The sequence below is a fragment of the Micrasema longulum genome, unplaced genomic scaffold (assembly GCF_059751315.1).
Source record: "Micrasema longulum isolate JH-2025_06_02 unplaced genomic scaffold, ASM5975131v1 h1tg001982l, whole genome shotgun sequence".
Lineage (NCBI taxonomy): Eukaryota > Metazoa > Arthropoda > Insecta > Trichoptera > Brachycentridae > Micrasema > Micrasema longulum.
The window spans coordinates 1-24667 of record NW_028279153.1 but is presented as its reverse complement, the minus strand read 5'-3'; the positions used below and the strand labels follow the sequence as shown (position 1 = coordinate 24667).

The 24667-nt window shown below is 34.4% G+C and overlaps 1 protein-coding gene across 1 annotated transcript; it reads right to left on the bottom strand.

The window, feature by feature from the left end:
* Positions 1-689: 689 nt before the first annotated feature.
* Positions 690-24597, bottom strand: LOC148273330 (uncharacterized; the record flags this gene model as incomplete). The annotated part of the gene is made up of 6 exons (XM_088238879.1): positions 690-920; positions 5421-5541; positions 6524-6686; positions 7556-7696; positions 21321-21464; positions 24388-24597. Coding segments are annotated over 6 exons (1010 nt in total), but the record flags the coding sequence as incomplete, so codon positions are not given.
* Positions 24598-24667: the final 70 nt, after the last annotated feature.

Below are 24667 nucleotides of genomic sequence, written 5' to 3'. Positions count from 1 at the left end.
TCTCTCCATTATCTCTCTCTCTCTCTTCTCTCCATTATCTCTCTCTCTCTCTTCTCTCCATTCTCTCTCTCTCTCTCTTCTCTCCATTCTCTCTCTCTCTCTTCTCTCCATTCTCTCTCTCTCTCTTCTCTCCATTCTCTCTCTCTCTCTCTTCTCTCCATTCTCTCTCTCTCTCTCTCTCTCCATTCTCTCTCTCTCTCTCTTCTCTCCATTCTCTCTCTCTCTCTCTTCTCTCCATTCTCTCTCTCTCTCTTCTCTCCATTCTCTCTCTCTCTCTTCTCTCCATTCTATCTCTCTTCTCTCCATTCTCTCGATTCTCTCTCTTCTCTCCATTCTCTCGATTCTCTCTCTTCTCTCCATTCTCTCGATTCTCTCTCTTCTCTCCATTCTCTCGGTTCTCTCTCTTCTCTCCATTCTCTCGGTTCTCTCTCTTCTCTCCATTCTCTCGGTTCTCTCTCTTCTCTCCATTCTCTCGGTTCTCTCTCTTCTCTCCATTCTCTCGATTATCTCTCTTCTCTCCATTCTCTCGATTCTCTCTCTTCTCTCCATTCTCTCGATTCTCTCTCTTCTCTCCATTCTCTCGATTCTCTCTCTTCTCTCCATTCTCTCGATTCTCTCTCTTCTATTCATTCTCTCAGTTCTCTCTCTTCTCTCCATTCAACGGCGTCTACTATCGTCTCTCCCAGTACCTGCGGTGCTCGAGCGGCACCCGGTCCGCGTCCATGGTCTCCCACTGCTGCGCCAGGTGCTGCACGCAGCGCGAGCACGCCAGCACGCGGCCCGCCGCGCCGCCCGCGCCGCCCGGCCGCGTGCCGCCCGCCAGGCACGGGAAGTGCATGGCGTGCGAGTTCATGTACTCGGCCGACGTGGACAGCCACTCCATGGACGAGTGCGGGAACGTCCCCGCGCAGATGTAGCACCTGGAAACGAACATTAAGGATCAGATATTAGAAGAATCACTTCGCATCGTTCCAACAGAAGCAATATTAATGATAATTTAACTTTTTTAACAATATAGATAGTTAGGTAAATATCTAATAATTCCCACGATAAAAAGAAAATGTAGGAACTTATAAATACTCACAAAAATGCCTTTTCTGTCATGCTCCATGCGCCTGTTACAGACATTTTATTAAAATATCCTTTAATAATCCCAGATAAAATAAGTTAGATAATACCTACTCTAAATACATTAAAACATAGGGAACACTTCAAAATTCAATGCTGCAATATTAATTTAAAAAATAACGCCTGTCTTCATTCAAAGTTATATCGTAGTTTTGACACATGGCCAGAAGCAGCGCGTCGAAATAATTATAATAATATAATAGTTTATTTGTCAGTTCAGAGAACTGCTTTGAGCTGGAGACACGTTGGCTTGAATTGTAAATTTAAAAAAAAGTATATAGCAACATGTGTAAGTACAAAAAATACCTGTAGTCCTTAAAATATAGCTTGATTAGAATGACGTTGTCAGCAAAAGTGACGACTTAACTTTGTAGTAAGGTCTAAGGAGTGATTTATATTGACACACGAAAAATCATTCGTATCTGGCATGTTAATTAATTTTTTTAGTACAATGCGTGACATAATAATAATTTTAATGAAATTAAAGGTAAATATAAATAATCCCTAATCAAGACCGTTTTTACAATTTTTCTGCAGTTTTTCATTTCCTCATTTTAGTGTTTTCTTCAGTTTAACACTTTTTTTGCCTCTCCCTTGAAAAACGTAAAACAGAGGTTTTACAGTACCTCAATTTTAGTAATTTATTTATCTACCACTTTATTCTAGGTGCCCTATAAAGGGTTAAACGGACATGCCAAAACTGTTTCTATTTTATTGTTATTATTATTCATGCAGGCGACCTTTGCTGGTGCGCCTATATCTCGGGTACTGCGTTTTGTCCAAGTTCTTCTACCTTCAAAAACCCATCCAAACGGTTTTTGAATCGGCTGACCGAAATGGAATGGACAACGAGGCTGGCAATTTATTCCAGTCTAAACCACCCCACTGGAAATGAAGTTTCTCTAGGGTTTGAGGTAGAATAGGGGACAATAGAGCTTCCAGTTATAACCCCGTAAAGCCGTGTGTCAGGATTGAATTGATACATCTCATGCAGAGCGCAGTCGTAGTAATCATTTAGTATCTTAAGTTTCTATCAAGTCCCCTTTCTTTCATCTTTCTTTATGTAATTCCTAGTGTTTTGATTTGTATTGAAATGATTTGAACAATATTTTTACAATGCGATAGATACGGACAATCAAAATATGGTAATAATATGAACGATTAGGCGAAAAATTGAAAACCGAAGCTATTTGAGTCGAAAGAATTTATCATTGATCGAGTCTCACCGATAGTTCCCGACGCCGTTCTCCTGCGCGGGGGTGTCCACCCCCATCCCCGCACTCCCCAGGGGTGGAGCCCCCGAGGGGTTGGGGGCGTGCTCCGCCCCCCGCGCCGCGCCCCCCGCCGGCCGCGTCACCGCCGCGCCCATGTCGTACGGCTTAAATCTGCAATCATAATGGAGGATTATGATGATTACAAATGACATGACATGATTACAAAAACGCGTTCGTGACTCTATCTACAACTGGTGTTGCCATCTTGCTATTTCCCCGAAGACTTAGGCAGAGAGGAAGTAAGAGGACGGAAGGATTAGTATTACTGTTTACGCTAAAAACATTGGCCATTTTGTGGTTTGGTGGTTAGCATAATCGGCTCCCATGCGTAAGGTCCAGGTTTCTATCCCAAAACAGGTAAAAAAAATAGCACCCTCCCATCAAAGACCCCATTAGTCAAAAAACTGTGTTTTGAGTTACGTATGACATTTAATAGAATTTTCAGTACACTGTGCCAAACTGCCATAACCAAAAAGTTCATACAGAGTGCACAATGGGACTAACATATTTATCTGTCATAATCTGACCATTTTCTAGTAGCGAGTTATTTACAACTCATTAAAAATGGCCCTAAAAATTTAAATATTTGAGTAAATCATAACGCAAATATTTATTTTCTCGAAAATTAGTTAGTTTAATCGATTAGTAATTAGTCAAAAACCGGAATTATTTTTAATTGACATAATCAATACAGGGAATAGTTTACATTGAAGATCAGTAAAAGGATAGTTTAGTTTACATTCCTGGGTCGGAATAGGGAGTAGTTTACATTAACGGGAGTAAAGGGATTAGTTTACATATTGGCAGTCAATACAGGGAATAGTTTACATTGAAGATCAGTAAAAGGATAGTTTAGTTTACATTCCAGGGTCAGAATAGGGAGTAGTTTACATTAGCGGGAGTTAAGGGATTAGTTTACATATTGGCAGTCAATACAGGGAATAGTTTACATTGAAGATCAGTAAAAGGAGGTAGTTTACATTCCAGGGTCATAATAGGTAGTAGTTTACATTAACGGGAGTTAAGGGATTAGTTTACATATTGGCAGTCAATACAGGGAATAGTTTATATTGAAGATCAGTAAAAGGAGGTAGTTCAGGAGTTAGTAGGAGGTAGGGTCAGAATAGGGAGTAGTTTACATTAACGGGAGTTAAGGGATTAGTTTACATATTAGCAGTCAATACAGGGAATAGTTTATATTGAAGATCAGTAAAAGAAGGTAGTTTACATTCCAGGGTCATAATAGGTAGTAGTTTACATTAACGGGAGTTAAGGGATTAGTTTACATATTGGCAGTCAATACAGGGAATAGTTTAAATTGCAGATCAGTGAAAGGAGATAGCTTGGATTTGTATCGAAACTCTAGATATTTTAATAATACTACTGCAATTTGCACATTGTATGATACACTAGTAAAATAGAGAGGGTTCAAAAGCGATTTTTGCGATACTTATATCTTAAAGAAAATAATAATTATCCATTCTTGTATCCGTCATTATTTCTAGCAAGGACGCTGGATTACAACACCCTCGAATCTCTTCGCCAATTTTATCTCGGGAAACATTTCTATAAGCTGATTTCTGGAAGTATATATAATCCAAATATACTGAAAGAGATCAGTTGGCATGTTCTCAATAATTATACTAGAGCGAGATCTCATGCACTGTCCATCTCTTCTGTGGTCTCCCTACATTCCTTTTAGTATTCTGGAAGTCCACCTATCGACTTCTTGTCTCACCACATGACCCGCCCACTGCCATTTTTGTCTTCCGTCTCTTTCTGCGATATAAGTCACCTTTTACGGCGTCTTATCTCCTCATTCCTTATTCGATCTCTTAAGGAGACGCCCGATATTTGTCTTTCCATATACCGCTAAGTGCACTTAATTTTGTGAACACTTCGAGGAGTGAGTGATATGGAGCCACCGGCAGAACACAAGAGTTGCAGACAGACTTTGGCCTTCAGATTATTTGGGATTTCCTTATTTCTGAAAACGTGTTTCAGCTTTCCAAACGCAGCCCAACTTAACCCGATTCGTCTAGGCAGTTCCGGTGTTTGATTAAATTTTCCAAATATGATTTCGCGCCCAAGGTAAATGTACTCGTCAACAGCACCAAAAGTTTTACTGCTAGTACATATGTTGCTGTGTATTGGACTCAAAATCTTGGTTTTGTGTATATTCATTTCCAGACCGATCTTTCTAGAGGCTCGGTATAATTCTTTTACCACCGTTTCCAGTTCATTTACCTCTTCACTTATTACTGTATTGTCTGCAAAACTGAGGTGGTTTAGATACTTACCATTTATTTTTATGCTTTTGTTATTCCAATTTAGCATCTTGAAAATGTCTTCTAAGGCTAATGTAAAAAGCTTTGGAAATATCGTGTCACCCTGTCTTACGCCCTTTTTGATCGTAAAGTAATACAGACTACAAGTTTTTTTTTTCTTTCTGAAAATTCAAAATATTGTTGATAAATCCACCTGGTCCATGAAGAAGTATAGAGATTGAAAAAATAAATTTTTCAGGCGTTGCCTGGTATGTAGGTGAAATAATTCAATTAGATGAATCTCACCCGCATAAATAAAGGTTTCAGCTCTTTAACTTCACAAACATCAACAGATGAAAGAATATAGATGTTCAAATATGGGCAGAATGGTGAATGTTACACAGTGTGTAAAGTGGCCACTTAAACTAGCCAATGGCAGGTCATAAGCCCTGTAGATGCCTGGACTTCTATATTACCTTTTCTGAAATGTTCTTCATCTCTGTTGTAATATGTTAAGACTACAAGTTGTTAAATAAATGAATTCCAGGATCAGAATAGGGAGTATATAACATTAACAGGACAAGTTTACAAGGGAATTAGTTTACATCAACAGAATTAATGCAAGGAGACATTAACATTGATAAGATTAGTTGTTTACATTGACATAACAAGTTTAAAAAAATATTGAAAAAGCACAGAGCATCAGGAGCACAGAAGGATGTTGATGACAGGTGTGGCACAGCCACTTTACCTTATATCTCTCTCCTGGGTGGGGTGTGAGGGTGTGGAAGGTAAGAGCTGCCCATTGTCTCCGTACATGGGGTACTTCAGCGGGATGCTCTTGTTGCAGGATGAACAGATCTGGACCATACCTGAAGTGTAAACACAGAAATAACAACAGTCATATAATTGTGGACCGGGAAACAGTAAAAGCACTCCATTGGCATACCCGAAAACCGTTAAAAGACATAAGGTTTTCCTATCAGTTTTTATCATACTAATTTTTTTTTTTTTTTTTTTTCGTTTTTTTACAATATAGTACATAAGAGGTAAAATAGAATATTAAAAAAATAAAGAATAAGTACGTAGCAATGAAATACATATTAAAAGTAAAAATAGTAAACGAAAAAATCCCACAAAGGCATAGTCTGTTCGTGAGTATACAAGAAATGTTTATGAATTTTTGCTCCTATAATAAATAGACACTTAGACAGGTATAATATTTTTGTGTAATATGAGAAAGAGAAAAGGAAATATTCTGTAAAAGATTATAAGGTACTTTTTTATTTTGTAGTAATTAAAAAAGGAAATAAAAAATACAAAAAAAAAAAACATAAAAATATTCTCTATTATTAAAGGGCAACAAAATATATCATAGAAAAAAAGAGTTCATATCTTTAGTTTGAATCCAGAATAGTGCGTGTTTTATAAAAAAGGAAAATTTTGAAAGTGGGATCAATGAAATATTATCAGTAAAAAAAAAATAAAATTTTTAGACCTATAAAATACGCATGTCTTGGTGCTAGCCTCGTTTTACAATGTGGTATTTCTAACACACATTTAATTTTAAAAACCATGATTTTAATATAAGTCAACTCTACTGCTTACGTTGCTCCTTTCACAGTGAGTTTGGCAAATTACATTCTTCCTCATTACCAAATTGCAATGAAGAAATTCAGTAATTTCTTTTATTAGTTAAAAGACAATTAATTAAAAAAAGACAATTTAAAAAAAAAAAAATTATACATCGTATTATCAGCGCCATGATTTTTTAATTTTACTCGAGTTCGTTTCCCGACATGGTTGATATAAGCGGGTCGCACATTACTACTCGGAGAATGCAGCAACACTCACCCTGCGGACTGATGGGACTAGCTTCGGGGAAGGGCTTGTGCTGCGTGAGGAAAGGGAAGTAGGCCTCCCGTTCGGGGTTCCGACAGCAGTAGATGAGGCGAAGTGCGGAGGATGCGGCCGTGGCCCCACACACATAGCACACAAACGTGGCCTTGGAAGCATTCTGAAACGTAACATTTGTATTGAGTTAATTATTTACTTTTATCACGAACACTCGACAGACTTACTACTGTGCTAAATGTTGATTTTTTTGTAAATTGATTGAAATCATTTTGTTGCTAGAATCCTACTCGTATATGCGCTCTGTAGCTGCAGGACATGTTGTAATCTAGCTAGGGATGCACACGATACATTGATGTTTAAAGAAACTTTGATTTAATTCTAAAAAATATCAATGTTAGTTTAGAAAAACATATTGATATGACAAAATGGCGATTTTTTTTGTATAGAGTCTTTATTCAACAAAATACACACATTATTACAATATTAATACATTATAAAAATAACAAAAAGTTTTAAAAAATATATATTTTGTCCCGATAAACTATTAAATAATAGTTTGTCATCAGGTGCTCAGACATTTGTTTTAACTAAGAATCAAATAAAAGAGTACAGACATAATACTGTATAGAAATAAAATAATGAACGTATATTATTTTGTTAAAGATGCTTTGAAAAATTAAAAATATCATTAAGAAGATAGAAAATAAAAAACTCAATAAAACCAGATAAAATGGTTTAAAATAGATTTTTTTTAAATAAACTAAAATAGTACAATTAAAATTAAAGAATAGCCATTTACTTGAATATATTTAAATAGTGTGTGCTCATAAATGTAATCAAAACAAGATAAAAAATAAAACAAAGTAAATTGAAAATTTAAATTCATATCAAGATTTAAAAAAAAAATTGTTTTTTAAAATGAAAAATTATGGTACTGATGCTTAAAAAAAATAATCAAAAATATGTTTGTTTTTATTTTTTCAATATGTAGGGTGGTGTTTACAGTTGTCGGCACTTTCTGTCCCTCACCTGATCCTGTCGCGGCGGGGGCGGCAAGGCATGCGGAGTCAGCTTCCCGCTGGCCAGGCTGACGGGGGACGGGGGCAGGGGGGAGGGGGGAGGGCGCGACCGCAGGGTGTACGCCCTTTCCGAGGGGGGGACCGCTCGCATCTGCAAAACAAAAACAAAAAACAATTAATATCAATCAGAGAGAAAACCAGAATAATAAAGTGGAGACCACGGGCAAACAAAAGAAGTGTTGGAAGGCCACAGAAAAGATGGGTGGGCGACATCGCTGGTAAAACATGGATGATGAAAGCGGGTGACAGGAAGGAATGGAGACGTTTGGAAGAGGCCAACATCCAGCAGTGGAGAGAATAAGGCTGATGAAGAAGAAGAAAGAAAATTCTATCAGTTTCTAGTGCTGTTATTTGGTGCTGGTATACTGCGAGGTATAATTGAAGGCAGATTTGCCGTTTATGTTAATAAAATAAATAAATTATTAAGAGAAAAAAAAAATATTTTGTCAACTCTTATAACGCCTTTTCAGTATTTTTTTTTGTGTATTGTATTATCATTGCTGCGATTTTTTAAAGTTTTGTAATATTTTTATTACTCCGAGAGTGACATTACTAGTTGTCTTCGGCGAGTTGGCCTGATTGGTGAGATGGTTTCCCGGAAACCGGAAATCTATCACAACACTCTACCATCAGTTGATTTAGAAGAACTTGTGACATAGTCGGCAATCGGGAGCGGACACGGAATGATTTATTTATTTATTTTATTTGGGATTTTTACAGCTATTACATAAACAAAATAAGTACAAAAATATTAACATTACTAGAGCCAATAAAAAAAATCCACTGTAAATCTAATGACACATAATATATAAGAAAAGAGTTTACGTAATTGTATGTGTGTGACGTTTGTATTCATGTGTATATGAATGTGTGTATGCGTGAATGAATGAGGGAGAGGGTACATGTGCGTGTGGGAATGAATGAGGGAGAGGGCGCGTGTGTGTGGGTGCGTAAGTATAAAAAAAATAATTGTTTAAAATTTGTAATTATTAAAAATGGTACAAGAGCTTGGTAAAAAGTTTGAAACCTTTTTGTTAAAATTTAAATCAAGAAATGTTATATATTGTATTTTTTAAAAGTACGTTAAATTTTATGTAAAATGTATGTATGTATAAGTATTTTTTTTAAATTTTTAAATTTTTTATTTTCTTTTATTAAGGAAACATACAGTACAGTTACAAAGTTTAATATTTTACACAATTAGACTTAATTCTAATGGACCAGTGAAGTTTCCATATTATAAAGCAATTATATGTAAGGTTAATTATGAAAGTATAAAAAAGAGAAGGAAAAAGAAAAACCTAAATGAAAGTTGTTTAAAAATTAAAATTTAAGTGAAAAAATATATTTTAAAGTTTGTAGTTTGTCGTGAGTATTTACAAATGGAAATATTATTAAAAATGAAGAAAATTTCTAAGAGTAATTAAAAATTAAGAATTGAAATAAAGAATGAAAAACATAAATATACACATATTTATTTTAAGGGATTCAAAGAAACGATGAGAAGAATCTTTAAGTGAAATATAAGACAATAATTTAGGTCAATTTAAAAAACATCTTCAAAATTATTGACACATTATAGTATGTTAAAATGTTAAATAACTATTCTACACTTCTGAATTAATTTAATTTTATAATAAAAATACCAGTCTCAAAGATGTTGCAAAAGCGATGAAACGGGTCACTTGTTATTTCATCTTTGTGGGTTTAAATACCACTTGTCTTTTATTTTTACGATAAATCACAGAAATATAATTTGTCTGTGGTAGAGAGGGCATTATGTAAAAATATAATGTTAGACAATTGATTAAAAAATACACACCATATTTTGGTAAAACTTATGTCCACTATATGCGCAACACATCACTTCATCATTGGATAAATAAATTAATCACTTTTCAACGCCTGAACACGATAAATAATCCATGAATCAAATCACTTTAACTGTCGACATATATTTAAAAAAAAAATATTATTTTTATTTATAAATCATATTTCAAAACACCCTTTTAAATAAATATTTCAATTTTCAATGCGCCGATCATTACACCACGAGACCGACAATGGGGAAAATTACTAAGGATAAAACAGGAATCGATCTTTTATCGAGTTAACTATTGGAATATCATCAGACGATGAGGAATCTTCACTAGCTTCGTGACCAATGCCTCCCAAACCCAATTCAAATCAGTATCTCTGGCTGCAGGGTGTTGGCTGAAATATTCAAAGAGGAATACGAGTTTTGAGGCCTTTTCATTACCCAGCCTATTTCTAAGTTTGGACTGAACCAAGCTAAAGTGTAGTGAAGTAGTGACACTCGCTTGTCACAAGATGTCACTACTGTGTTAGTCGTGTGACGTTGGAGTGGGCGGAGCCACGTGGAACGTGGCGACCGGATAAGTCCTGAAGATAATTTCTTTACATTAAACTCTATCTCTACAATAACCATCCGTTCTTTGGCCATGATCAAGTTATTACACAAAGGATAAAAAGTATCTTTAGAGCTGCTGTTGCTGCACGAGCAGTTAATAATTGCTCATAAAGAGAAACGAAGTTGTTTTTCTCTAACGGCCAACACGTATATTCAATTCTGAACTATTTATTGAACACTTTATATGCATATAAGAGTGGGCATATTGCCTTAAGGCAATTTCTTTCTACCTACCCAAACCGTTCAGTTTGAGAAAATTACATGTACATGGACATATTGAATCTTACGATTTTATACCAAATTAAAAACAAAGATTAACAAAATAAAACAAAAATATAAAAATGAACACTATACTATGAAGAGAGGAGAGGGGATAGGAAGGAAAGAAGAAGGATAAAGGAACAACTTAAATATTTAGATAGTGACATTTTAATCTTGACTTTTTTTTTTTTTTTTTATTATTTTTGCACCACAACAGGCCAGGAGGCCCAATTACAGTGGTGAATTACATCACAGAACACCCAGGCTTGAGAAAAATCACATTTTAATTTTTGTGTTCTCACCGGGAATCGAACCCGGAACCTTCCGTCTGTGAGTCAAGCGTCTTGACCACTACACCAAGGAGGCCGCCAATAAACTATCCTAAATGTCAAAACATACAATACGCAGGAGAGCAATTTTTTTAAATTTCACAAATGGTGCACTAGTGTAAGGGCCATGCTATTGTAAAACTTTTAAAAGCAAGAAAATCCTGTGAGGAATCCAAAGTATTTTTTAAACTTTTTTATTCATATTTTTCTCTTACAAACTATAATTAATAATAAAAATAATGTGACCTCACTGGGATTACCCGTGCCGAGGACACTTAACAATAAACTTTTTATAAATGTTTTTATTTTGAGAATAAACAAAAAAGACTAACTTAATAAACAGAGATAATTAACAAAATATTCAGACAGTTTTATACACTACGTATTTATATACATCTATATTATTTATATTACAAAACGCACAATGAAAATAACAAAAACCTAACATAAGCATACACTTGCGGAGCGGTTGATTCAATATTGCTTTGGGCGAATGAGACAATCCATTTTACTTCTACCTAGCTCCACTATCCATTTTTTTATAGCCTTTTTAAACATAAGTCTTTAAGTCTTTCAAGAGTATCCTAGGGGTTTAGGATAGTTTAGATCATGGGTGGCCAACCTTTTCAGCAGCCGGGCCAGATTTTGGAAATGAGATTTCCTACCGAGCCGTCCAACAAAATTTCTTCTATTATTCAATGCAAATAAGAAATATGTACATTTTTTAAGAAGATATAACAATAATGAGAGTCATACATGTTTATTAGATTAGAGCTACAATACAAAAAATAGCAATCCAAAAAATTATCATAAAATATAAACAAAATATAATAAATTTTATATACCCTAGGTATGTAAGATTATAGCAAATGGAGACAGATTAAAGCAGGTAGAAGAATTTGTATATTTGGGAAGTATGTTTACAAGAGACGGAAATGTGGATAAGTACATTGAGAGAAGGGTTAGTGCCGGAAACATAGTTAATGGTGCCTTAAAATCGATAGTGGCAAATAAGAACTTATCGAAGAAGCAAAATTGGCAGTACATAACGAAGTTCTGGTACCAACCCTTATGTATGGTAGTGAAGCGTGGTGTTGAAAAAAGAAGGATGAAAGTAAACTGAATGTTGTCAAAATGCGATCTCTCAGGCGAATGCGTGGTAAGATTATGTATGATAGGTGTACAAATGTCGAAATTAGAGCAGAGTGCAAGGCTGAGATGAGCATTATTGACAAAATTAAGAAAGGGCTCTTACGATAATTTGGTCGTGTGGAGCGGATGAGTCATGAAAGAACGGCTAAAAGATGTTATAGTGCAAGTGTGCCTGGATGTAGAAGCCGAGGAAGGCCGAGAAAGATACTTCCATAATATGGGATATGATACAAACTATGCACGATGGAATGTTCTTTTGGTGGTTTTATGTACACCATTAAATCGCCCTTGGTGTATATTTATACGAAAACGGCGCTACATACATTATCAATAGAAACAATTTTTTTTTTTTTGCATAATATTTTTTTAGATGAATGATTTTGAGTTTTTGGCATTTAGTATGAACGGAAATTATTGAATAACTAAAAACAGTATTGCATTTTTGGCATTTAAGATTATATAGAAAGGGAATTTCACAGAGAATCATATTCTGTAAAAAAGAAAGCATAAAAAAAAACTGGCATTAAGGATAGTTCAGAATCGAATAGACGAACAGTCAATATCTGTGGTCAAGAGATTTCTACAATACCAAGGGTAATGTATTTTGAAAATGAGTTCCAAACATATAAGAAAGAAAACATTGGTGAAGTCATCATAACATTTCGAGAACAGAAATTAAGACATCATGATGAATGAATCGACAAACATTATAAAAGCTGTTTAGATATAAAAGTAGCCATTAAAAGATTAAGAGCATAATACTACTGATGATAAATATGCTATCAACCTAATTAGCGTTAAGATTGTAATTCTTTGTAAATATTTATATGATTTAAACTGTTTTGCAAAGTTGTGTACATACAAAAAATACATAAATATTTATAAAGCGAATGATACAGAACAATCTGTCCAATTGACATAAAATCTGAATGACTTTAAAACTAGGTGACATAAAAACAGAATGACCTCAAGACGAGTTGACATCAAATATAAATCACTTTATGACCAGGAAACATAAAAAATTGACGAATTCAAGACAAGTGACATAAAAATTTAATGCCTCAATATTAGTTGTCATAAAAAATCAATAACTTCGAGTTTGTGTTTTACAATATTGTGTTAAAAAAAAATCCAAATGTTTCATTCATTTTTAATACATGTTTTTTTTTTAAGTTAACGAAAAAACATATTACAACAGAGATGAAGAACATTTAAGAGAAGGTAATATAGAAGTCCAGGCATCTACAGGGCTTATGACCTGTCAATGGCTGGTTTAAGTGGCCACTTTACACACTGTGTAACATTCACCATTCTGCCCATATTTGAACATCTATATTCCTTCAATTCTTTCATCTGTTGATGTTTGTGAAGTTAAAGAGCTGAAACCTTTATTTATGCGGGTGAGATTCATCAAATTGAATTATTTCACCTACATACAAGGCAACGCCTGAAAATATTATTTTTTCAATTTCTATACTTCTTCATGGACCAGGTAATTCATCAACAATATTTTGAGTTTGTCCAAATTTTTGTAGACAAGGACAGGTCATAAGCCCTGTAGATGCCTGGACTTTTATATTACCTTCTCTTAAATGTTCTTCATCTCTGTTGTAATATGTTAATATAAACAGCTCCCCAGGGAGTTGAATCCAGTCCTTGTCTACAAAAATTTGGACAAACTCAAAATATTGTTGTTAACGAAAAAAGATTACAATTTCAGTTATGCAGTTTTGTATAAAAAAAAACCTTCGATTGAATAAACAGTGCGTAGAATTAATGGCAATTTTTTTAGTAAAAAAAAATAGTTCATTTAAGACAATAATCCCAGGGTACGCGCCCTTGAGGTATTTTATTACGAAAATGGCGCTATATAAGTTATCCATAATTATTATTATTACGTATTCTGATGGGAAGTTAAAATTTATCTTCAATTTTATCTACAAAGTAAAATTAAGTTATCTATATGAAACATAGAATTTGTTTACAATATTTTTTTCTAAACATATTCAATTACTGGTTACCGACGAAGATACACACTTTCGTACATAAATATCGATACTAGTTTATACCGTCTCAGTATATACCGATGAAGAACGAAGGAAGTTAACAGAGTTATATTCGACGGTCTATAAAGAAAAATCTATATTTGTGTACGAAAATGAGTATATTTGCGTGAACATTTAAAGTATCTTCATCGGTAACCTATAATTGAACGTAGTTATGCAGAAAGCAGCCAGTCCACAATTTAAAAAAAATCATAAAAAATCATATTGGTGTTATCGGGTGCAGCAAGGTCAATTCTAAGTTCTGCTAAAAACAGCCAGGCCACTTTCATACAAAAAACTGTAATAATAACCCTTTGAAAATAGTGCCGATCACAAAAACGGCATTTCTCAATTTGCAAAAAACACCCACAGCACTAGAAAAATCTTACGGTACTTTAAAAGTTATTAAAACTGGTAAATGCGTAATTAGATTCTTTTTTATAATGTTTAAAAAAAACTAATGTATTCATTGTTTATCATTTGTCAAAGTCAAAAACATTCTAACTGTTGTGTACATTTGATTATTCACTATTTTTACAAATGTGCTATTATTTCCGTTTCACTTTTCTATGGCTGGCTGCTTTCTGTATAACTACGTTCAATTGAACATGTTTAAAATAAAAAAATGTATGCGTATTCTGTTTTTCATACAGAAAAAATAATTTTACTTTGGAGATAAAATTTAAGATAAATGTTGACTTCTCATTGTAATCGGGGCCCAGATTTGGCAGGCATACCCAGTAGAAGTATTTATTTTGTCAATAGATGCTGTTGTCATGCCACCTACGTGTGGTTAGCACTTATTGTCAACAAACGCTATAATTTAAAAATCACTACAGCTGCCTTGCTTCTTATGAGTTAAATAAACAAATAACTCAGCTATCACTTGTGCCTATATGGTACCACGTCGCAGAACTCATCTATCGTGAACCATTTATGATAGTGGGTATGTCGTCAGGTTTCCGGCACAAGTTGGTACTTGTGCCAGAATTCACCTTCCACACCTAAAGGTGCATGGCGCAATGCATCAGTACACCAATTGCAGTGTCATGTCACATCTTGATCATTTTGTTACATGAAAGTAAGAAATCTTACGCTTCAAGTACCAATCCAGGGACTATGAAATATTCTAGTGTGAAAACCCCCTTTAAAATAAATATTTCGTATTAGCCATGTCGGTAATCGAACCCGAGACCTCTTGCACGGTAGGTGAATGCGCTGACCATTACACCACGAGGCCGAGGCCGAGGTATTGTAAAGGAAAAACAACGCAAATATGTGATAAAGTGTGGATCTCTGATCTGGGCACCCCACGAATTGAAGTACTCTCTTATGCTGGAGATGGTTCAGAAGAAATTTCTGAGGTATCTTTATTTAAGGGAGTGCGGATATTATCCGTGGTTGTATCCGTCTGACTTCATACTGGGAATGCTTGGCTACAATAGTTTGGAGAAAAGAAGGAATGCATACTTGCTTATGTATTTTTTCCGATTGATCCGTGGTATTACGATCAACATAGGTGTAACGGAGAGTATTTTTCTTTATGTTCCTAATGACTACCTTAGACATAGACAGCTTAAGCTGTTTTATCTTCCTGCTTGCAGAACCAACCTGCCGATGGTAATGACAGTAGGAAGAGCGATGTCTTTACTCAACCGTATCTCTTCGGATATTGACATCTTTCATATTAGTGAAAAAAAGTTCAGAGAGGATAGCATTCTTTCTCTATAATTACTGGGTATTTTTATTTTACCATTTTTGTATATTTAAATTTTAGAATTAATTTTTTCGTTTTATGTATGCATTGAACTTTTTTGTAATGTACATTAAACGTTTATAAATAAATAAATTGAAATTGAAATAAAGCCATGTACAACAGGTGCACAAATGTCAAGATTCCTTCATCATTGAAAACCGAGATAAGCATTGTCGACTAAATCAAGAAAGGAGTTCTGCGTTGGTTCGGACATGCTGAGCAAACGGACAGCAAAAGAACGGCTAAAAAGATTTACGATGCGAATGCGGGCGGATGCAGAAATCGAAGAAGGCCGGGAAAGAGATGGCATGACCAAATACTCGAAGATGGACATGTCAAACGTCGGAATAATCAACACGAGAAGATGCATGAATGTAGAGAAAGCGAGGTCTGTATGTAAAGACAGAGATATTAAGTTCTATCCTCTGCCTACCCTGGTTCGTTATTTTGCAATTAATAAATAAACTTCCAAGAGAATTATCTCTACGACAAACCGTTGTGTCAATACCAAAAGAGAAACAAGTAATGATATTCCAATAATATGCATATCACGAAAGCACACAATACGATCTTTACACAGTACGCACTGAACTTGATAAAAATACTATTGCAAATCACTCGCAATAGCGTTCGCACTAATTATAGAATGTTCAGTTTGACGATCACATGTTAAGGTCAAGTTGTAAGGCCGAGAGGACCGCGTACATGTTTCCAGCGGAACTTCTCCACAGTAACTGAGGTGAAGCGCGGCTCGCGTAAACATCCCGGCCTTTATCTCTGTTTGAGGACAGATTAGCATGCTGTTACCGACACGAGCAAACGTCGCGTTGAATGGGGCTCGGCACCACTAAAGAACGTGTTTTTGAAACACCAACAGAGATAAAATTAAATCTAAACAATATAATTGTATAAATGTATTTTTGGAATCAGATTGGGTATTCCAATAGGTCATAGTTGACCCATTATCGATTTGACCCGTCAACAAAACGAGGAAACAAAGGTAACAAAATAAAATCAACAATGTTTTGAGTTTGTCCAAATTTTTGTAGACAAGGACTGGATTCAGCCTCCTAGGGAGCTGTTAATATTAACATTTTACAACAAAGATGAAAAACATTTTAGATAAGAGAATATAGAAGTCTAGGCATCCAGTGCTCATGACCTGTCATTGGCTGGTTTAAGTGGCCTTAATTAAACGCTTTTTTTCATATGAGGCATCTTTAGCAGATAAAAAACAATAATTGACAGAATTTCGGATACCACTAAACATACAATTTATCAGTCTGTTGAAATTGAATCTATTAAGAAAATACAATAATAAAGAAATTAATTACTTTTAATTAAGAAATATTACAACAGAAGATAAAATATGCTAATCCAGAAATTTCCAATTCATCTTCTGATAAGCGTTGATTGGAAGAGAGATACAAAAATATGAAAATAATAATTATAAAAAATGTTTGTTTTTTATACCCCACTTGGGTTATTGATTGAAGTATTAAGAACTATGTATCAGTGGCGAACGGTGACTTTTTTTATAGGTAAGCTATACTTTTTTTTTCATAATTTGTACCTGCATGAGCATACATACACATAAGTAATAAAGTTTATACAGGTACACGGATTTATTGTCTATGGTTTTGTGTCAAAACAATTTCATCTCTCCAGCTCCAGTTACACCTGCTGGCAACAGAAGACGAAATACCTACTTATTTTTAATTAAAATAATTATTACTAATAATCCAACAAACAAAAATTAATAACTTTGCAAAATATGTAGGTATATACTCCAGTACTACAGTACATGCATGCAAAAGTTTTTTTTAAAAAAGTTAAAAAATAAGTATAATAAAATAATTATATTCGTAATTCCTTTTTGTTTGGCACTGATTGAAAATACTGTATATATTTTTTGTAATTTACATTTTATACTAAAAATATTTACTAATTAAAAATATAATAAATATATTATTGTAAGATGTCACTCCCCATTAAGTGAACAAAAATTGTTTTTGTCTTTTATGTAATGTCTAACGTTAATGTATATTTTTTCTGAAAAACTTAAAAAAAACAATAAGATTAGATTTAGATTTATTTAGTTATGCCAACAAAATACATCGTTTTAACTTTACATAACATAACAATAACATTCATTAGACATATTCGCAATAATATTGTAACAAAAAGTCACACGACCGTCATGGCCGCCGCGCCGTCAGCTGCGTTTCCTTCGAAACCAAAAAATGAATAATGCAAGAAATTGACGACACTGAGCGAGGGCGCCACTAGCTAAAACGCGCAGATGAAAAAACTGGCGTCATATGTCAACAGAATACTATCAAACGAAAATGGTCTTTAAGAAATAATGTTCGAAATGCTCCTCTCCAATAGAGAAGCTTCAAATAATATCTGTAATCTGCTAGTGAACTCGGCAAGGAAAATATACATACATGGTTTTTGGATGTTAAAATACAGTTTACATTTTGTATTGAGAAATAAGCTGCAATGATCGGGAACGGACAATGCGCTGGGTGCTTGTATTAATTTTTTGAGGAAGATATAAACGGTGACGTTAATTTATAATAAATATATATTATTTTATTTACTCTCCCATAGTTAAAACTACTATAACACACTATTATTGATAGTTAAATATAATGGTAAGCTGCGCATAATCGATTATATGGATAATTGATTTTTTTTGTTCATTTTCAATAATCTTTGCTGTAAAATTTAAAGCTCTAATTTTTACCGCATGTAAAATTTTTAAAATATCACTAAAACTCTAAACTTCATTGTTAAATAAAATAAAAAAATGTAAATAGGGGCTAGATTTCTTATTGTCCATGTGCTCTGTAGCTGCAAGACGTGCTGGGATATTTATTTATTGTACAGCGCCCTTGGGGAGATTTTCACAAAAACGGCGCTATGTAAATTATCCAAATATATATACACAGGGTGTTCTTTAAATCCTGTCACATCCGAAACCACGATGATCAGTATGGGCAAGAAGACAAATTAGCATATTTAAAAAATATTTAGAACAAAGAAAAGTTTAAAAAATAAAATATTAAAAAAAACAAATGGTTGCTTACTTCTGCAGGGGAGAAGTGAGGGGAGCGCGGCGCACTATCAGGGTCTCCCCTGCAGAAGTAAGCAACCATTTGCTTTTTTGCTATTTTATTTTTCAAAATTTTATTCGTTTCAAAAAAATATTTTAATGTGCCAATATGTCTTCTTGCTCATACTGATCATCGTGGTTTCGGAAGTGACAGAGTTTAGTGAGCACCCTGTATATAATGAACATAAGAAATACAGAAATATTATAAGGAAGCTTGTATAATTTTTAGGTTTCATTTTTGTTTATAATCTTGGGTAAAAAAAAAAAAAGTTTAAAAAAAAAAACAAAAATGCTATTTTTGCACATATGTGTGTTAATAAAATAAAATTTATTAAAATAAATGGTAAAAAAACAAAGTTGCTTTATTTTAATTTTAGTAAAATTTTAAAAATAATATTCCGACAAGACATAAATATATTATTTATTTATCGAGAGGGTATCTCAAGATTGACCTGAGGGTTATCGGAAATAACTGAAAGTCAAATTTCCATAACTGCTTTGTTTGGACAAGTGGTTCACACATTTAACGGAGTGAGTGCAAACCTAACTAGATATATTTAGTGCTCATTATGGACGGTCCAATAATTGCTTTCAGGATTGATACTTTAGCGTGTCCGGCCGCGTTGATTTTTACAGTGTTTGCCCGGCCAATTGTCACAGGGAAGAAATTCAATCTGCAAAGAATCGAACCGAGGCAAAAATATGCATAATATTTGCCTAATTTACAGTTTTTTACTATCCGAGAGCAGCCCTTTAGTCGGAAGCACTCATCCAGAGTTCAGATTCATTTCACACAAAACTGTAATGTAGAGTTTTGAAAATTTTATTTATTTATTTGTAAACGCCCAGAGGGCTCTTGTAATATTCAGTTAAAAAGTACATAAAGTACTATAGCAATTGATATAAAATAGAATCATGATTATTTCATTGAATATTTTGATGATTATTATTAGAAAAAAGAAAAAGGAAATAAAGTAAAGACGAATAGAAATTAAAAACACATTAAAAAGAGGAGAACTCTGAAAATTTGTGATGTTTTTTTTTAAAGTTTGTACAATAGGCATATTGACAATGATATTATTAATTGAATGAGCATTCACTTTGTAAAACTTCATTATAAATTATTGTGAAAATAAAACTTTGTTATTAGTTTTACACAATTTATATTATTTTACAAGAACACTACTATAGTATGGGAGAGCACTCCTCCCATCGACGGGTGATATAAAACTAATATAGTAAATACAGAATATTGTTCACAGTGTCATTATAGAACCTTAACAAAAAACTAAAAAATTAATCAGTGAAATCTAAAGCAGGGTGGTTATTCCTCTTATCTAAGGTGTAAATTTTTATTTATTTGACACTTTTTATACATATACAACATATATGCATATAAGGGCGGGCATATTGCCTTAAGGCAATTTCTTCCCACCTACCCAAACCGTTCAGTTTGACAAAATTATAAATACATGGACATGGCTTGCTTTGAAAAATAGCGTGGATGCTCGGACTAGAGAGAGATAATTATTCTTATGCTGAAATAGAGTCAATGTTAAATATTTCTAGTCTACAAAAACGTAGAACTAATATTGATTAATATTGATATATATGTTCGGCATACTAAATGGTATAATCGATGTTCTATCATTACTGGGACAAGTAAAATTCAATATTCCGACTCGTAGATTGAGAAACAATGAAGTACTTGGGACAAGTAAAATTCAATATTCCGACTCGTAGATTGAGAAACAATGAAGTACTTGGGACAAGTAAAATTCAATATTCCGACTCGTAGATTGAGAAACAATGAAGTACTGTTCATCGATCAGCATAGAACAAACTATGGCCTAAATTCTCCAATGACCCGCCTTTGTCGTATTGTTAACTCAAGACAAGATCTGGACTTTTTTGGTTTAAGTTTACAACGATTTAAACGAGCACTAAATAAATAGTCCAGATCTTGTCTCGATGTCCCTTATGTTTGTCAATGCTTCTTTCTTTTTTTTAAATGTTTTAAACAATTCTTTTATTGTAATATTTAAACCTTATAAATTGTATACATGGACAATGTCCATTAATAAATAAATAAATATTGAATCTTACAATTTTATACAAAAATTAAAAACAAAGATTGACAAAATAAAAATATATATAAAGAAAAATTAACACTATACTATGAAGAGAGGAGAAGGGATAGGAAGGAAAGAAGAAGGATAAAGGAACAATTTAAATATTTAGATAGTGACATTTCAATCTTGACTTAAATGTCTCTAACATTGGTGGGTAGATTATTCCACAATCGAGAGGCTACTACTATGAAAGAGGAGGCAAGAAAATTAGAGCGATGACAGGGTATTAAAAGGGTTCTTTAGTTACTAGAACGAAGAGATAGTCCGTGTTGTGAAAGAGGTTGGGTGAGCTCTCTCAGATAAACAGGCGAAGTGGGATTATTTAAAATATTGTGAAGAAGTGATAGAATGTGAATGTTTCTTCTATGCCTGATACTAAGCCAGTGTAGTTGCGTGCGATACTCGGTTATGTGGTCAAATTTGCAAAGATATACCATCAGTTAAAATACATATTAATTGACAATGTAATTATTATATCAGACTCAAACCTGAAAGTTGTGCCACTGTTGCAACAGATGATGCTGGCACGCGACGCAGGCTTGTATGAGGCCCTGGGCATCCTTGGGCCGGGATCTGGCCGGTCGGGGATGGTGCTCATTGAAGATCGGAAAGAACGGCTGATTCTTTGATGCCTGAAATTTTAAACAAAATTATTTGAAGGTTGTAAAATTAGTAAGCGTCGTAATAAAGTTGAGCTGCAAGAAAAAGAAAATTAGACAATGGAATACCACTTTTCAATAATATAAATACAACACAGTTCTGTGTGTGAAATAAAACCAGAACCCTGAATGAGTTTTTTTGACAAATCCCTAATCCCTGAAACCGAGTGGAGATGAGTCAGCCTTAAGGTCCATCACAGTTCTAGTTTATTGTAGTATAATTTAGTGAATACATATTATTGGATGGCAGGCAGGTATATTGATATTAATTTAACCTGTACATCTGTTTGTATCCTAAATAAATAAAATATCTGCGGTAGGTTACGGCGTAGTAAGTCATGTGCCGGAGTGTTACTTTACAGATAAGATTTGCAAAGGTTACGCAAACAGAAAATGTAGTTACTCTCCAGTTATGAGTGTAAACAAAAACAAAAAACAAGCGAATACCGTTCAAACTTAATATCTAACCCTGCTCACGCCGGAGTTCTGATGCCGACCCTGATGTATGGGAGCGAAGTATGGACTTGGAAAAACAGGGATGAAAGTAGGCTGATTGCTGTCGAAATGCGGTCTCTCAGGCGAATGTCATAAAACTATGAGATAAAACGTCGAGATCCGAACATTACGCGAGGCCGAGATAAGCATTACCGACAAAATCAAGCAAGGAGATCCGCGCTGGTTTGGACATGTAGAGCGAATGGACAGCGAAAGAACGGCTAAAAAGATTAACGATGCGAATGTTTAAGGATGCAGAAATAGTGGAAGACCGAGAAAGACATGGCATGACCAAATTCAACAAACACTCGAAGATGGACATGAAGTCGGAACAATCGGCGCGCATACATGGGAAGACGTATGAATGTAGAGGAAGCGAGATCTGTATGTAAAGACAGAGTGATATGGCGTACTATCCTCGCTGCCTATCGTTACGGAGAAACATTCTCCGTCGAAATGCGTACGGAATTTGCGATTGGTTACTAACTTTTTTGTTATAAACAATAAATCGTGTGATTTTTTGGTTAAAAATGAAAGTTTCCATTCAATCCTGTTTTTAAAGAGTTATTTTATCATTTCTGTACGTAGTTCTGTAGCTTTTTGTACACATTTATATAAAAAAATGTTTTTTGTTCAAGGTTGAAAACTACAGGAGAAATTTTTCCAGCGCTTTGTACAAAAGATACTTTGCGGTTTCGGGCTCTTTCTGTTGGATAACATGTTATAATTTGATTATTTATTGCTTTCATTGTACTCTTTAATTATCTTTTTTTTGAAGCGCTGAAGCTAGAGATACCATGCACTCTAAAGATGTAATAAGGTGAACAAAATTATTCCCGTAAAAAGAAAATTCATCACTAAATTGTATTATGATTTGTACTGCACCCGTGTTTTTTTTAAAATTCAATTCAACGAATTTATTTTTAAAATAACATGCACACAACACATTAAAATTGAAGGCGTACATATTATAACAAGAAAAAAATTACATCAAAGAGACTTTTGTCAAAGTAGTAGGAGAATCCTGCTCCGGAAAATCCCTTCGGATATGGAACAGATCAACACCCAGAAGCGATGTAGTTCAGCAGAGCGGTAGCCCTTCCAACGGCAGGATGGTCCTGTATATCGGAATAAGAACAATCTATGCTGACGCTGTCTTAGGTAATTATCGGGAACATACAAACCAATGCTCAACATAATATCAGGATTATCGACCATACTGCGCAACAATCGATAAAGATGTGTAGTCAAATACACATTTCTTCTAGTCTCCAAACTGTTGTAGCCGAGGATACCCTGGAGAAACTCGGTCGGGTAGAGCCGAGGATAATACCCGCACTCTCTCATGTAGAGATATCTCAGAAACTTCTTTTGGATTTTCTCTATCATAAGAGAGTACTTCAGTTCATGTGGCCCCCAAATCATCGAGCCACTCTCGAGTCTACTTCTAAAGAGTTCTCAGTATGCACCTTTGCAGCCTTCATCAATCAAATGGAAATCTTGTTTTTCAGAAATTTATTAAAATACGAGTCTTTTTTTTACACATTCATTTAGATTTAGGATTTATCATGAATAAACATATTATTTTAACATTTTTTAAATGAATAGTTTTGAGAGCAGTTAAAGGGTTGACTCAAAAGCATTTGTTATCTCTAGTAGAATAACTATAAATAACACATTTGAGTTCGTTTCATAGTACATGAGCAACTATGAGGAAATGTTTAGTGATACAAAAATAAATTAGCAAACTAACGAAACAAATGTGATTTTACAACATATAACTAATGCATCAAATTCCATATGAAGGGAAAAAGATACAACGGATGGTTGGCAATTTTTATGTGTTTTAAAGGAAACCTGAGGCTATTGCTTCTGTATTAAGACAGCACAGCACGTGTTAAGGTAAATAGATCATACACATCGTGGTTTGACATTCATAAAGGAGTCAAGCAGGGATGTGCGATGTCACCATGGCTGTTCAACGTGTATATCGATAACTGTATGAAAGAACTGAAGAGGCTTAAGAATGGAAGCAGAAATGGGTGATATAACTATCAATTGTCTTTTGTATGCTGATGATGCTGTGCTTCTTGGAACAAAGGTGTACGATTTATGCGAGGGAAGCGATTTGATGCTGATGAATGTCGGTAAATCGAATGTGATGGTTTTTGAAAGAAATTAAAGTATTACTAAATGTGAAATATATACTAAACAAGTAGAGAAATTTGTGTATCTGGGAAATATGTTTACTAGGGGTGGAATAACTGAGAAAGTTATTGAAAGGAGGTGAGTGCCGGGAACAGCGTTAACGGAGCACTTAAATCAACCTTGGTAAATAAATGTTTGACTAAATCACTATATTAGTGTTTCAAATATTAATTTTAGAGTAATGCTAACTTACATCTTTGGGTTCCTTGGTATTGAGATTGCACAGCGAGCCTCTCTTGTACTCGTCACCGCACACGTAACAAACTTCCGTCACCGAGTTCTTGTCCGGCATGGACAGGTCCAGAATGTCCCGGTCCGAGCTCGAGTTGGAATTCCCCGAGTAAACAGAGTGCGAGCTCTTGGCCGAATCCAGGTAGCCGCTCGGCTCCGACAGACTCGAGTGCTGCGAGCCCAGAGATATAACGTTTGTCCTCTTGGGGATGGTCCGGAGGTCTAAAACTCCTGTCGACAGA